Genomic DNA, 16,880 nt, shown 5'->3' with positions numbered 1-16,880 from the left:
AATTTAAAATGAGCAAAATTTGAACAGATAATTCATGAAAGAAGAGATACAGATGGCATGTAAACATATGAAAAGATGGTGAATATCACAAACAATTAAAGAAATGTAAGTTATAAGCATTACACACTTAACAGCTTATCTAATATTTAAAAACTGTAAACACCAATAGCTGACAAGGATGAAGAACAAATTGAGCTCTTATACATTGCTAGTAAGGATGGAAATTATACATGAATTTTAGATAGGATTTTGGCACTTCCTTCCAAAATTAAGCATATCATATGACCCTGCTGCTTCAATCCTAGCAATTTACCCAACAGAAATATAAACGTGTCCAACACAAAGACCTCTACACAAATGTTCATAGCAGCTTCATAATAACAAAAAACTGGAAACAATCCAAATCTTCAACAACTGGTAATCAGCTAAAGAAAAACTGTGAGAATTATTTAACAATAAAGAAGAATGAACTACTAAAACACACAGTAGCACAGAAGAATCTAAAAAGCATTATTTTACATCAATAATTCTGAGAAGTTAGACACAAAATTGTATATGTATATATATTTCTATACAACTATAAATACATATTCACATACATATTGTTTTGTATATACATACACACATGCAGTTCTATTCTGGAAAAGGTGAAATTATTGAGCCAGAAATCAGATTAGTCTTTGCCATGGACTGGGAGCTGAGCTCCAGATTTCATTTAAAATAAAAGCCAGTGTCCTTACAGTGGCCTGTAAGGACTTATGCAATCTGACATCCCATTACCTCCCTGACCTCATCTTCTACTCTTCTGTCATCACTCACTTTATCTCAGCCACACTGGCCTCTTTGCTATATTCCTCAAACATACTAAGTACAATGCCACTTTAAGGCTTTTGTATTGGTTATATCCTCCTTCTAGAACATTCCCCCCCCCCAAGATATCTGTTGATTAACTTCCTCAAATCGACACTCAAATTTCACCTTCAAAAGGAGGCCTCCCTGACCACCCTGTTTAATATTGATTCCTTTCCGTACACTCTGGATACCTGTCATCTTCTAACATTAAGTGTGGGCTTCTTAGGTGGCTCAGTGTTAAAAAATCTGTCTTCAGTGCAGGAGGCACAGGTTCAATCCCTGGGTTAGGAAGATCCCCTGGAGAAGGAAATGGCAACCCATTCTAGCATTCTTGCCTGGGAAATCCCATGGACAGAGGAGCCAGGCAGGCTAGAGTCCATGGGTGTCTCAAAAGAATTGGACATAACTTAGCCATTAAACATCAATAATATATGAACTAACTTACTGAAGTTGTTTATTTTTGTTTATCTCCTCCTCTAGAATGAACATCATGAGGGTGAAGATCTTTGCCTGATATGTCTGCTGGTTTGGCCCAAGCAAATAAAACAGTAGGAGTTTGGGGTCTAGTAGGCTGAGATATTTATTAAATAAATGAATAGTACAAAAAAAAAAAAAAAGAAAATCAATAGCTGTATTAGTTGTGAGATGGCCTTTTTATGGCCTGGAATTTTTATTGCAATTTGTTTATCTTAAGTTAATGAACTATGTAACCTATGGAAGTTAGCTATATATATACACATATTTACAGTTATAGTTCTATGGAAATTCGAATGCCTTTTGAAAAAGAGCCTAGGTTTAATACACAGGGAAAATGGTAAATAAACTACTTTTGCAAATTTGCTTCCTGATTCATTTCTTGCAATAAGCCTTCCTTAACTATTTCCATCACACCCTGATTATGCTTTTGATTGTATCTCTTCATCAGTCCATTACAAGTTTCAGTTTAGTTCAGTCGCTCAGTTGTGTCCAACTCTTTGAGAACCCATTGACTGCAGTACACCAGGCCTCCCTGTCCATCATCAACTCACGGAGTTTACTCAAGCTCATGTCCATTGAGTCAGTGATGCCATCCAACCATCTCATTATATTTAATTTATTTATTTTAATTGGAGGCTAATTGCTTTACAATATTGTAGTCATTTTTGCTATGCATCGACATGAATCAGCCATGGGTGTACATGTGTTCCCCATCCTGAACCCGCTTCCCGACTTCCTCCCCATCCCATCCCTCAGGGTCAGCCCAGTGCACCGGCCCTGAGCACCCTGTCTCATGCATTGAAGCTTGACTGGCGATCTACTTCACATATGATAATATAAATGTTTCAATGCTATTCTCTCAAATAAACCCACCCTCGCCGTCTACCACAGAGTCCAAAAGTCTGTTCTTTACATCTGTGTCTCTTTTGCTGTCTCACATATAGGGTCATCATTACCATCTTCCTAAATTTCATATATATGCGTTAGGATACTGTATTGGTGTTTTTTCTTTCTGACTTACTTCACTCTGTATAATAGGCTCCAATATCATCCACCTCAATAGAACTGATTCAAAGGCATTCTTTTTAAAAGCTGAGTAATATTCCATAGTGTTTATGTACCAAAGCTTTCATATCCATTTGTCTGCCGATGGACCTCTAGGTTGCTTCCATGTCCTAGTTATTGCAAAGTGCTGCCATGAACACTGGAGTACGTGTGTCTGTTTCAATTCTGGTTTCCTCAGTGTGTATGACCAGCAGTGGGATTGCTGGGTCATAAGGCAGTTCTATTTTCAGTTTTTTTAAGGAGTCTCCACACTGTTCTCCATAGTGGCTGTCCTAGTTTGCATTCCCACCAACAGTGTAGGAGGATTCCCTTTTCTCCTCACCCTCTCCAGCATTTATTTATTTATTTTTTAAATGGCAAAATGTTTATTACTTGGCTATATTAAAGCCACAGTTGATAACAAAAAACCCAGTTCATAACAAAAAAGACACCATCATTTGGCTGATCTTTTTTCAAAAACATTTTTCATTTTAGTTTTCAACTTTTATTTCTCCTAAAGAAATTAAGTTGGTTTAACATTCACTTGTCAAACTGATATGAGATGATTTTTATAACAAGTGGTTAGCAATCATAACATATAATTTAACCAAGTATTATTCTTTCCTTTCTCTTTGCCCTAGAAAACTAATTTTCAGACATAATCTTGCTTACGTCTGTTCTAATCACTTTGGGATGAGTATTAGAGGTTTGGGGAGAAAGAGAAGAATCTATTAGTTTTGTCAATCCCAGAAGTGTCATTACAATAATAGACTGTACACATCAGTCTCTTTCCATTTTCACGTAGACTTTGGGAGGCACAATGTTAGGAGATGGCAACTTGACTTGTGTCATTGGGCAGGTCAGTCTTTCTGGGCCTATTTTCACTCTAAGGTGAGGAAGACAGACCAGTTTGCTGAGGTCCTCAGTGTCTTTGATTCTATTCAGTAAACCTTCATTTTATATTCAAAGCAACCTAAATTTCCTCATTCTTAGAGATATAATACCGAGTAGGCAAAAAACCAGTGTAGCATCTCAGAATGTTATCATTGATGGAAGATATTTCTTACTAACTCACTCATCTATATTTTATAAAAATTCTGCTATCAGTAGGCTTGTAGTCTCTAACCACATATATTGAAAAATGATGTTTTTACCTTTGCCTTTCAGTAATGCAAATCGGTACAAATTAAAAACGATTTCTCTACCGGAAGCAATTACCGCATGTTCAACCTTAGGAAGAAACGTTTTATCTCTCAAATATTCGATTGTACTAGAGGAAATGAGAATTTTCCTAAGTCCTCTAGGCTGTTTTGTAGCCTACTCAGACCCTCAATTAGGGTCTTATTTGAGTTTAAGAGAGGTGAAAAAATATATTAATTTTCCTCACTGTTTTTGAACTAGCTTCTATATGGCAACTGACAATACCTAATCCTGGGTTCTTACACGTTTTCATTTATATGTGTATAAAATTTATCTTACACTTTTTAGATGCGTAATTGAAAAATGAGTAAATTTAATATAGCCTAAAGGACAGAAACTTGTTCAAGCATGTTCAAATTTCTAACCTCTGAACAAAGACCAAACAAATCCTTAATGGCCTCTGTATGTTCTGCTCCTGAGTTAAAATGTAATTTCATTAGTATAATGATTACGGCATATTTTCTATCCCTACTTTGAGGGTTTTTCTAGATTAAGATATTGTAATGATAGAATTTTATTTTAAAAATTAGCTTATATTTTCACTGGGGAAAAAAAAGCATTGGTTTAAAAACAAACACTCGGTAACAGAAAGGTTTTCCCTTGCCCCCTTGTTTAATTATACTGCTGGGAAATTCTTATTCCTTAATCCTCATTCCCTCAAGATAACCACTATTTACAATTTAATGTCTTCCCATATTATTTTTTATTTTTTCCCCTGTATGTCACTATCACATGTATAATTTTACATATGCTATTTTTGCAACTTGCTTTTTTTCAAGTATAATAAATAAGATGTAAGACAGTTAATCTTAGATAAATAATCTTAGTTTTGATGTTAATTTATTCTTTTTTGGCCACCCTGCTGCGTGCGGGCATCTCAGTTCCTGTGACTAGGCACTGAACCTGGGCCAGGCAGTGAAAGCCTGGATTCCTAACCACAGGGCAACCAGGGAACTCCTGATGTTAATGAAGGAATTCTTGTAACACGTAGTCATGGGGATGGGGAGGGTGGAACCTCTGGCCTGACTAAAGCTACCTCAATATATTTAAAAAAAGAAAAACTTTAAGATGAGATAGTTTTTCAATAGTTCAGGTAGTCACCAAACCGAGTGCTAGATATATCTTCCCACTTTTAATGCTTCTTATAATTACAAGTAAGAAAAACAGCTTTCAGAAATAAATACTCTGAACTTTAGCCCAGTTAGTTTTTATCAAAGTTTAGTATTATGGGATCATGTCCTGTGTTCTTCACAAACGTGAGAAAGTCTTCAGGGCTCAATCCCATGGTTGCAGTATTGGTCATTGGATGAAAGTACACCTTTTCATGTCCACCTTCCAAAAAGGCAGAATCCAGTTCACATCTCCATCATCACAGAAGAGTGCCAACGGAGTGGCACAGCCTTGGCCAACTTTCAGTTTTTCTAGCATGGCTGCTTCATCGGCAAACCACAGGTTTCCACTCCCAACACCTAACTGCTTGGCGAGATCATTTAAATTAATTTGTCTGTCATGAAGAACTGTCACCAGCCAATAGCCTTTTTTCTTTTTGTCCTTAAGAAATAAGTTCTTACTGTGTGCTCCTTTCAAATGCTGGATATGAGGCATCATTTCTTCAATTGTAAACACCTCTGGGTGCTCCACGACCTCTGTGCGGATGGCCAGGGCGGCGAGCCGCTGCTCCAGCGCCGCCGGCAACTCGGCACCTGCCATGCTGTCCTCGTGGCCTCCAGCATTTATTGCTTGTAGACTTTTGGATGGCAGCCATTCTGACCAGCGTAAGATCGTACCTCATTGTGCTTTTGATTTGCATTTCTCTGACAATGAGTGATGTTGAGCATCTTTTCATGTGTTTGTTAGCCATCTGTATGTCTTCTTAGGAGAAATGTCTGTTTAGTTCTTTGGCTCATTTTTTGATTGGGTCGTTTATTTTTCTGGAATTGAGCTGCACAAGCTGCTTGTATATTTTTGAGATTAATTATTTGTCAGTTGCTTCAGTTGCTATTATTTTCTCCCATTCTGAAGGCTGTCTTTTCACCTTGCTTATAGTTTCCTTCATTGTGCAAAAGCTTTTAATTAGGTCCCATTTGATTCTTTTTGCTTTTATTTCCATTACCATGGGAGATGGGTCATAGAGGACCCTGCTGTGATTTATGTCAGAGAGTGTTTTGACTATGTTTTCCTCCAGGAGTTTTATAGTTTCTGGTCATACATTTAGATCTTTATCCATTTTGAATTTATTTTTTCAGAGTACATCATGAGAAACGCTGGACTGGAAGAAACACAAGCTGGAATCAAGATTGCCAGGAGAAATATCAATAGCCTCAGATATGCAGATGACACCACCCTTATGGCAGAAAGTGAAGAGGAACTAAAAAGCCTCTTGATGAAAGTGAAAGAGGAGAGTGAAAAAGTTGGCTTAAAGCTCAACATTCAGAAAACGAAGATCGTGGCATCTGGTCCCATTACTTCATGGGAAATAGATGGGGAAACAGTGGAAACAGTGTCAGATTTTATTTTGGGGGGCTCCAAAATCACTGCAGATGGTGATTGCAGCCATGAAATTAAAAGACGCTTACTCCTTGGAAGGAAAGTTATGACCAATCTAGATAGCATATTAAAAAGCAGAGACATTACTTTGCCAACAAAGGTCCGTCTAGTCAAGGCTATGGTTTTTCCAGTGGTCATGTATGGATGTGAGAGTTGGACTGTGAAGAAAGCTAAGCACTGAAGAATTGATGCTTTTTGAGCTGTAGTGTTGGAGAAGACTCTTGATAGTCCCTTGGACTGCAAGGAGATCCAACTAGTCCATTCTAAAGGAGATCAGTCCTGGGTGTTCTTTGGAAGGACTGATGCTAAAGCTGAAACTCCAGTACTTTGGCCACCTCATGCGAAGAGTTGACTCATTGGAAAAGACTCTGATGCTGGGAGGGATTGGGGGCAGGAGGAGAAGGGGATGACAGAGGATGAGATGGCTGGATGGCATCACCGACTCGATGGACATGAGTTTGAGTGAACTCTGGGAGTTGGTGATGGACAGGGAGGCCTGGCATGCTGCAATTCATGGGATCGCAGACTCAGACACGACTGATCAACTGAACTGAACTGAACTGATGGTGTTAGAAAGTGTTCTAGTTTCATTCTTTTACAAGTGGTTCACCAGTTTTCCCAGCACCACTTGTTAAAGAGATTGTCTTTTCTCCATTGTATATTCTTGCCTCCTTTGTCAAAGATAAGGTATCCAGAGGTGCATGGATTTATCTCTGGGCTTTCTATTTTGTTCCATTGATCTATGTTTCTGTCTTTGTGCCAGTACCATAGTGTCTTGATGACTGTAGCTTTGTAGTATATTGTATGTAGTATATTGATTCTTCTGATCCATGAACATGGTATATTTCTCCATCTATTTGTGTCCTCTTTGATTTCTTTCATCAGTGTTTTATAGTTTTCTATATATAGGTCTTTTGTTTCTTTAGGTAGATTTATTCCTAAATATTTTATTATTTTCATTGTGATGGTGAATGGAATTGTTTCCTTAATTTCTCTTTCTGTTTTCTCATTGTTAGGATATAGGAACGCAAGGGATTTCTGTGTGTTAATTTTACATCCTGCAATTTACTATATTCATTCATTAGCTCTAGTAATTTTCTGGTGTAGTCTTTAGGGTTTTCTATGTAGAGGATCATGTCATCTGCAAACGGTGAGAGTTTTCTTTTCCATCTGGATTCCTTTTATTTCTTTTTCTTCTCTGATTGCTGTAGCTACAACTTCCAAAACTATGTTGAATAGTAGTGGTGAGAGTAGGTACCCTTGTCTTGTTCCTGACTTTAGGGGAAATGCTTTCAATTTTTCACCATTGAGGAGAATGTTTGTTGTGGGTTTATCATATATGGCTTTTTAAATGTTGAGGTATGTTCCTTCTATTCCTGCTTTCTGGAGAATTTTTATCATAAATGGATGTTGAATTTTGTCAAAGGCTCTCTCTGCATTTATTGAGATAATCATATGGGTTTATCTTTCAGTTTGTTAATGTGGTGTATCACATTGATTGATTTGTGAATATTGAAGAATCCTTGCATCTTTGGGATAAAGCCCACTTGATCATGATCTATGATCTTTTTAACATGTTGTTGGATGCTGTTTACTAGAATTTTGTTAAGGATTTTTGCATCTATGTTCATCAATGATATTGGCCTGCAGTTTTCTTTTTTTGTGGCATCTTTGTCTGGTTTTGGTATTACAGTAATGGTGGCCTCATGGAATGAGTTTGGAAGTTTAACTTCCTCTGCAATTTTTCACGAGTTTGAGTAGGATGTGTGTTAGCTCTTCTCTAAATTTTTGGTAGAATTCATCTGTGAAGCCATCTGGTCATGGCTTTTTGTTTGCTGGAAGCTTTCTGATTACAGTTTCGATTTCTGTGCTTGTGATTGGTCTGTTACAGTCTTCTATTTCATCCTGGTTTAGTTTTGGAAGGTTATCTAAGAATTTGTCCATTTCTTCCGAGTTGTCCATTTTATTAGCATATGGTTACTGATAGTAGTCTCTTATTATCCTTTGTATTTCAGTGGTGTCTCATCCAACCATCTCTAGCTCTGTTGTCACCTTCTCCTCCTGCCTTCAATCTTTCTCAGCTTAAGGGTCTTTTCAAATGAGTAAGTTCCTCATATCAGGTGGCCAAACTATTGGAGTTTCAGCTTCAGCCTCAGTTCGTCCAATGAATATTCAGGACTGATCTCCTTTAGGATGCACTGGTTGGATCTCCTAGCTGTCCAAGAGACTCTCAAGAGTCTTCTCCAAGACCATAGTTCAAAAGCATCAATTCTTCGGAGTGCAGCCTTCTTTATAGTCCAACTCTCACATCCATACATGACTACTGGAAAAACCATAGCTTTGACTAGATGGACCTTTGTTGGCAAAGAAATGTCTCTGCTTTTTAATATGCTGTCTAGGTTTGTCATAACTCTTCTTCCAAGGAGCAAGTGTCTTTAAATTTCAAGGCTTCAGTCACCATCTGCAGTGATTTTGGAGCCCACAAAAATAGTCTGTCACTGTTTCCAATGCTTCCCCATCTATTTCCCATGAAGTGATGGGACCAGCTGCCATAATCTTAGTTTTCTGAATGTTGAGCTTTAAGCCAAAGTTTTCATGCTCCTCTTTCACTTTCATCAAGAGGCTTTTTAGTTCCTCTTCACTTTCTGCCATAAGGGTGGTGTCATCTGCATATCTGAGGTTATTGATATTTCTCCCGGCAATCTTGATTCCAGCTTGTGCTTCATCCAGTTCAGTGTTTCTCATGATGTACTCTGCATATAAGTTAAATAAGAGGGTGACAATACACAGCCTTGACATACTCCTTTCCCAATTTGAAACCAGTCGGTTGTTCCATATCCAGTTCAAACTGTTGCTTCTTGACGTGCATTCAGATTTTTCAGGAGGTAGGTCAGGTGGTCTGGTATTCCGATTTATTGAAGAATTTTCCACAGTCTGTTGTGATCTGCACAGTCATGGCTTTGGCATAGTCAATAAAGCAGAAATAGATGTTTTTCTGGAACTCTGGCTTTTTTGATGATCTGACAGATGTTTGCTATTTGATCTCTGGTTCATCTGCCTTTTCTTAATCAAGCTTGCACATATGGAAGTTCATCGTTCATGGAGAATTTTGAGCATTACTTTTCTAGCGTGTGAGATGAATGCCATTGTGTGGTAGTTTGAGCATTCTTTGGCATTGCCTTTCTTTGGGGTTGGAATGAAAACTGACCTTTACCAGTCCTGTGGCCACTGCTGAGTTTTCCAAATTTGCTGGCATATTGAGTGCAGCACTTTCACAGCATCATCTTTTAGGATTTGAAATAGCTCAACTGGAATTCCATCACCTCCACTAGCTTTGTTTGTAGTGATGCTTCCTAAGGCCCACTTGACTTAACATTCCAGGATGTTTGGCTCTAGGTCAGTGATCACACCATAGTGATTATCTTGGTCATGAAGATCTTTTTTGTACATTTCTGTGTATTCTTGAGACCACTTCTTAACATCTTCTGCTTCTGTTAGGTTCATACCAATTCTGTCCTTTATTGTGTCCATCTTTGCATGAAATATTCCCTCTGTATCTCTAATTTTCTTGGAGAGATCTCTAGTCTTTCCCATTCTATTGTTTTATTCTATTTCTTTGCATTGATCACTGAGGAAGTCTTTCTTATCTCTCCATGCTATTCTTTGGAACTCTGCGTTCAGATTGGTATATCTTTCTTTTTCTCCTTTGCATTTCACTTCTCTTCTTTTCATAGCTGTTTTTAAGGATTCCTCAGACAACCATTTTACCTTTTTGCATTCTTTTCCCCTTGGGAATGGTCTTGATCCCTGTCTCCTCTTCAGTGTCATGAACGTCTGTCCATAGTTCTTCAGGCACTCTTGTCTATCAGATCTAATCCCTTAAATCTATTTCTCACTTCCACTGTATAGCCGTAAGGGATTTGATTTAGGTCATACCTGAATGATCTAGTGGTTTTCCCTATTTTCTTCAATTTAAGTCTGAATTTGGCAATAAGGAGTTCATGATCTGTGCCACAGTCAGCTCCCAGTCTTGTTTTTGCTGACTGTATAGAGCTTCTCCATCTTTGGCTGCAAAGAATATAATCAATCTGATTTTGGTATTGACCATCTGGTGATGTCCATTTGTAGAGTCTTCTCTTGTGTTGTTGAAAGAGGGTGTTTGCTATGACCAGTGTGTTCTCTTGGCAAAACTCTGTTATCCTTTGCCCTGATTCATTCCGTACTCCAAGGCCAAATTTTCCCATTATTCCAGGTATTTCTTGACTTCCTACTTTTGTATTCCAGTCCCCTATAATGAGAAGTACATCTTTTGGATGCTAGTTCTATAAGGTTTTGTAGGTCTTCATAGAACTGATCAACTTCAGCTTCTTCAGTGTTGCTGGTTGGGGAATAGTCTTGGATCACCATGATATTGAATGGTTTGCCTTGGAAACAAACAGAGATCATTGTGTCACTTTTGAGATTGTAACAAAGAACTGCATTTTGGACTCTTTCATTGACTATGATGGCTACTCCATTTCTTCTAAGGGAGTCTTGCCCACAGTAGTAGATATAATGTTCATCTGAGTTAGATTCACCCATTCCAGTCCATTTTAGTTTGCTGATTCCTAAACTGTCGATATTCACTCTTGCCATCTCCTGTTTGACCACTTCCAATTTGCCTGATTCATGGACCTAACATTCCAGGTTCCTATGCAATATTGCTCTTTACAGCATCGAACTTTACTTCCATTACCAGTCACATCCACAACTGGGTGGTGTTGTTGCTTTGGCTCTATCTCTTCATTCTTTCTGGAGTTAGTTCTCTGTTAATCTCCAGTAGTATATCGGGTGCCTATAGACCTGGGGAGTTCATCTTTCAGTGTCCTCTTTTTGCCTTTTCATACTGTTCATGGGGTTCTCAAGGCAAGAATACTGAAGTGGTTTGCTATTCCTTTCTCCAGTGGACCACGTTTTGTCAGAACTCTCCACCATGACCTGTCTGTCTTGGGTGTCCCTACATGGCATGGCTCATAGTTTCATTGAGTTAGACAAGACTGTGGTCCATGTGATCAGATTGGTTAGTTTTCTGTGTTTGTGGTTTTCAGTCTGTCTTCCCTGTGATGGAGAAGGGTAAGAGGCTTATGGAACATTCCTGATGGGAAAGACTGACTGAGGTGGAAACTGGGTCTTGTTCTGAGGGGCCATGCTCAGTAAATCTTTAACCCAATTTTCTGTTGAAAGGTTGGGCTGTGTTCCCTCCCTGTTGTTTGATCTGAGGCTAAAGTATGGTGAAGGTTGACCTCCCTCAAAAGTTCCCATGCAGGCCCTGCTACACTTAGTGCCCCCAGCCCTACAGCAGGTCACTGCTGACCCAAGCCTCTGCCAGAGGCTCCTGGACACTCACAAGCAAGTCTGTGTACTAGTTTATTCAATTGCTTAAGTTGTCTAGTTCACTAATTGCCAAGCATGACTGGTAATCATGGTCACAGAACAAACTTTTAAGAAATATAAATGTCTGTATTCTACCCCAAGCACACTGACCAATGATCATTAGTCAGTGAAACCTGAAATCTTTATTTTTAAATATTTATCTATATGATTTGAATGACCATCCAGATTTAGGACAAAGTTCCATAAATGATTCCTGAACATGAGTAATACTCTACAGCCAGATAAGTTCCTAAAATGCTATAATGAGGTCTTCTGTGTATACCAACAGAGGGATCATATAGTAGGACATTTAATATGGGGGAGCTAGAGGATCAAAACTAATTAATCTTATTCATGGTGTTTTATCTCATGGTATGAGTAAATCCTCCAATTTTTATTGACCAAAAAATTTCATAGTCCCTGATAGCCTGCCCACTGGGCTCAGAGCTTGAAACCCCAACCTCTAATCTGTCTTGATCAAACTTCTCCTTTTAAACAGTGATTAAATGAGGTTTTTGTTTATTATGCAGATTAAATTTGCAGATGATCCAAACATAGAATCTTATCATACACTGAATGACATATGAAATCCAAAAATCCCCAAACATTATAAAATGTTCAGCCAGAACTCAAACAGTGCAGTTTGACAGATACTACTTGTATTTATTACATCATACTCCAATCTACATTTAGGAGTCTCTTCTGAAAATAATAACAATTAGGGAAAATTGTATGTATAAAGATGTTTAATTACAGTGCTTTTAAAATATGCAAATAAATAATTGTTATTGTAATTTTTAAAGAATGTTCAAAGGTACAGAGGAACAATTAAATATCATGGACAAACATTCCATGTAGAAACAGCCAATATTAACATGTTGATGTACTGACTTTTAACTCATAGCTTTATATGTTCTTCTTTTTTTTTTAACAAAACTATAATTATACATACATAAAATCTTATATTCTATTTTTCTCACCTAGCACTGATTGTCTATTTAATGTGATGGAAGATGCTAACAATCATTAAAACTTGTTTTTTAAAAGTTTTTTCCGTGACCCTAACATATTGCTGCAAATAAAAGACATATGCTTACCACTTTTGAAATATTTTAAGGGCATGGAAACATTCTTGACATAATGCTAAGTAAAAAATCAGAACATAGAAATATCCATACATGTCTTAGTCCATTCAGGCTGCTATGACAAAGTACACAGACTGAGTAGGTTATACCCAATATACCTTTATTGCTTATGGTTCTAGAGGCTGGAAGTCTAAAATCAGGGTGCCAGCATGGTCAGGGGGCTTATTTCCAGGATGCAGACTTCTTATTGTATCTTCACCTGAGGAAAAGAATGAGGAGTCTCTCTGGAGTCTCTTACATAAGAATGTTAATCCCATTCATGAAGTCTCTACTCTCATGACCCAAGGACCTCCCAAAGGCCCCATCTCCTAATACCATCACATTGAGCACCAGGATGTAGATGGGAGGGAGGAGATACATGTATACCTATGGCTGATTCATGTTGAGGTTTGATAGAAAACAACAAAATTCTGTAAAGCAATTATCCTTCAATTTAAAAATAAATTAATTTAAAAAGAATTAAGAATTAAATATCAAAAGTAGAAGGAAATATACCAAAAATCTATAATTATAATGTATATAAAAATAACATTATATACCCATGCACTGATGGTCACAGTATCTTTGATAAAGATAAATAAAGGAGATGAAGATAAAGGAGGCAAGAATATACAATGGAGAAAAGACAGTCTCTTCAATAAGTGGTGCTGGGAAAACTGCACAGCTATGTGTAAAAGAATGAAATTAGAACACTACCTACTACCATACACAAAAATAAACTCTAAATGGAACAAGGAACTAAATGTAAGGCCACACACTGTATAACTCTTAGAGGAAAACATAAGAAAAACACTCTGACAAAAAGATCTTTTTTGACCCACCTTCAAAGTAATGACAATAAAACAAAAATAAACAAACGGGGCCTAATTAAACTTGAAAGCTTTTGCACAGCAAAGGAAACTATAAACAAAAGGAAAAGACAACCCACAGAATGGGAGAAATTATCTACAAATGAAGTGACACACAAGAGATTAATCTCTAAAATACATTATACAAACAGCACATGTAGCTCAACACAACAATAACAACCCCATCAGAAAATGGGGAGAAGATTTAAATAGCCATTTTTCCAAAGAAGACATACAGATGGCCAAGAAGCACATGTATAGATGTTCAACGTCGTTAATTATTAGAGAAAAGCCAATCAAAATGACAGTGAGGTATCACCACACACCAATCAGAATACCCATCATCAAAAAGTCTATAAACAATAAATGCTGGAGAGAATGTGGAGAAAAGGTAACTCTCCTACACAATTGGTGGGAATGTAAATTGGCACAATCACTATGGAGAATAGTATGGAGTTAAAAATTTGAAAATAAAACTACCATATGATCCAGCAACACTACTCCTGGCATATATCAGAAGAAAACCATAATTTGAAAAGATACATGCTCCCCAGTGTTCACTGCAGCACTATCTACAATTTCCAGGATGTGGAAGCAAAGTAAACGTCCATCAACAGGGTAATGGATAAAGAAGATATAGTACATATATACAGCGGAATGCTACTCAATCATAAAACATAATGACATTATGCCATTTGCAGCAACACGGATGGACCTAGAAATTATCATAATAAGCGAAGTAAGTCAGAGAAAGACAAATAACCTATGATATCACTTAGATGTGGAATCTAAAGCAATGTTACAAAAGAACTTATTTACACAACATAAACAGACACACGGACTTAGAAAACAAGCTTAGGTTACCAAAAGGGAATGTAGGGGAGGGATAAACTGGGAGACAAGGATTGGCATGTACACACTACTGAGCCTGGTGGGCTGCAGTCCATGGGGTCGCTAAGAGTCTGACATGAATGAGCGACTTCACTTTTCACTTTCATGCATTGGGAAAGGAAATGGCAACCCATTGCAGTGTTTTTGCCTGGAGAATCCCAGGGACGGGGGAGCCTGGTGGCTACCGTCTATGGAGTCGCACAGAGTCGGACACGACTGAAGCGACTTAGCAGCAGCGTATATAAAATATTTATTTCCTAAAGGAAATTAACCCTGAATACTCATTGGAAGGACTAATGCTGAAGCTGAAGCTCTATTACTTGGCCACCTGATTCGAAGAGCAAACTCATTAGAAAAGATCCTGATGCTGGGAAAGACTGAAGGCAAAAGAAGATGGTGGCAGGGGAATGAGATGGTTGGATGGCATCACCGATTCAATGCCCATGAACTGGGGCAAACTCCAGGAGATAGTGAGAGACAGGGAGGCCTGCTGTGTTGCAGTCCATGGAGTTGCAAAGAATCAGACTTGACTTAGTGACTGAACCAAACAGCAACAATATATAAAATAGATAACCAACAATGATCTACTGTATAGCACAGGGAACTCTATTCATTCTGTAACAACCTACATAGGGAAAGAATTTGAAAAGGAATGGATATATGGATGTATAATTGAATCACTTTGCTATACACCTGAAACTAAGACAAAATTGCAAATCAACTATACTCCAATATAAAATAAACTTAAATAAATATATTTAGATTGCATGGTTTCCTTTGTATATGTTCTGTATTTACAAGCTACATTGAATAGCATCCATTGCTCACACTGCTTTTAGGTATTCAGAAAAAGTAATTTTCTAATAAGAGTCCAAAGCAAATCAAACTGGATAGGAACTTATGTGAAAATGTGAACTAGCTATCCAGGCAACTACATTAACAGAAACATAGAGTCTTAGTCATGCTAGCAATAGTCTGACACATTTCTGTAATGGCTGGTCAACAAAGATTAAATTGCATTTGGTTCTGAATTCTGTATTTTAAAGAGTATTGACAAACTAGAAAGCACTCAGAAAATGTTTAGCAGAGTAGTTAGGAGTCAATATATTTTTTTTGGTTGGGGGGGGGTACGTAAAATGGTTAAAAGAGCCAGTGATGCCAATCAGAACAAAATTAAGAGGGAAATTCATTTTCAAATAGTTGAAGACTGTCTTAGACAAGAGGCAATTTCTGTCACCCCAAAACAAAAATAAGATAGTACTGAAATTGAAGTTAGAGAAACAAATTTCACTACCAAGTTCCCTAAAGTATGAGAAACAAATGTCTGTCTCTACTTGAGACAGAAACTGTATAGTCACCTATCAGGATCACTTAGATTCTTGCTTTAAGTGGCAAGGTAGATTGGATAACCCAAATTTTTAATTTCAACCTTGAGATTATCTGACTTAAGATTATCTGATTACCTTCACTTAGGAAAACATACTTTTCTATACCATTTACTATCATTCAGAACATGACAAAGTCAAATTTGACTTATTTATATAGCATTTAAATCTGCTTTTTAGGCTAAGAAGTGTAATGTATGATAAAAAATGTGTGTACTAATACTATGAAAGAATTTCCAAAACAGAAAAAAATTAAGTTAAAAATGTTTTTAAATTTTATAATGAAAAGCTCTGGAGAGTCATTCAGATAATGGTATTTCAATTAGTATAAGAGATATTTATTATGATACTGATCACATGATATTAATAATGTTCTATACATGTCATAAAATATGAATTATAGACAAAATTCGAATTGCAATAACATCACCCTGGTATCAAAGGCCATCATAGCTCTCATAATTCATAGAGGGAAAATATCGTTATGATTTAAGAATTAAATGTCATTCAAAACTTTTTTATGATAAAATATGTATAATTATACTTTATGAAAAGCATTCAATCTAATGAAACATTAGAGAATATAAAGCAAAACAAGGGTTCTAGCAATGAGAACTTGAGTTATTTATCAAAACTTCTGTGCCCAGGTCAGAACCGTGTCTGTTTTGTCAGTGTGTAGACCAGATGACAGGTTCATTTTGAGTCATTTCGCTTGAACTATCTAAGAACATTAATGAATACCAACAGATACCTAGGCAATCATAAGATGGATGGACATCGCCATGTCAGGCATTGGGAAAGCAGCAGCTCTGATATCCTGACTAGGCTGAGTTGGAGACAGTAAACCATTCATTAACCATTAACTAAGTTCCTAATATTTGCCATCTAGAACTTAAGGATGATACAAAGGTGTTATTCCTGCAATTAAGTACTTTACATCTTCATCATCACTATAAGGATGTGGAGGAAAAGAAATGTTTGTGCACTGTTGCTGGGAATGCAACTTGGTAGAGTCACAATGCAAAAGAGTATGGAGGGTCCTCAAGAAATTAAAAATTGAACTACCACACAATACAGCA

At 37.2% G+C, this 16,880-nt stretch overlaps 1 protein-coding gene across 1 annotated transcript; it reads right to left on the bottom strand.

The window, feature by feature from the left end:
* Positions 1-4,774: 4,774 nt before the first annotated feature.
* Positions 4,775-5,283, bottom strand: LOC128070637 (prolyl-tRNA synthetase associated domain-containing protein 1-like). The gene is given in 2 exon segments (XM_052663941.1): positions 4,775-4,929; positions 4,932-5,283. Coding segments are annotated over 2 exon segments (507 nt in total).
* Between the last annotated feature and the right edge of the window lie 11,597 nt (positions 5,284-16,880).

This window comes from Budorcas taxicolor, chromosome X, assembly GCF_023091745.1.
Source record: "Budorcas taxicolor isolate Tak-1 chromosome X, Takin1.1, whole genome shotgun sequence".
Lineage (NCBI taxonomy): Eukaryota > Metazoa > Chordata > Mammalia > Artiodactyla > Bovidae > Budorcas > Budorcas taxicolor.
This window is presented reverse-complemented; position numbering and strand designations above follow the sequence as displayed.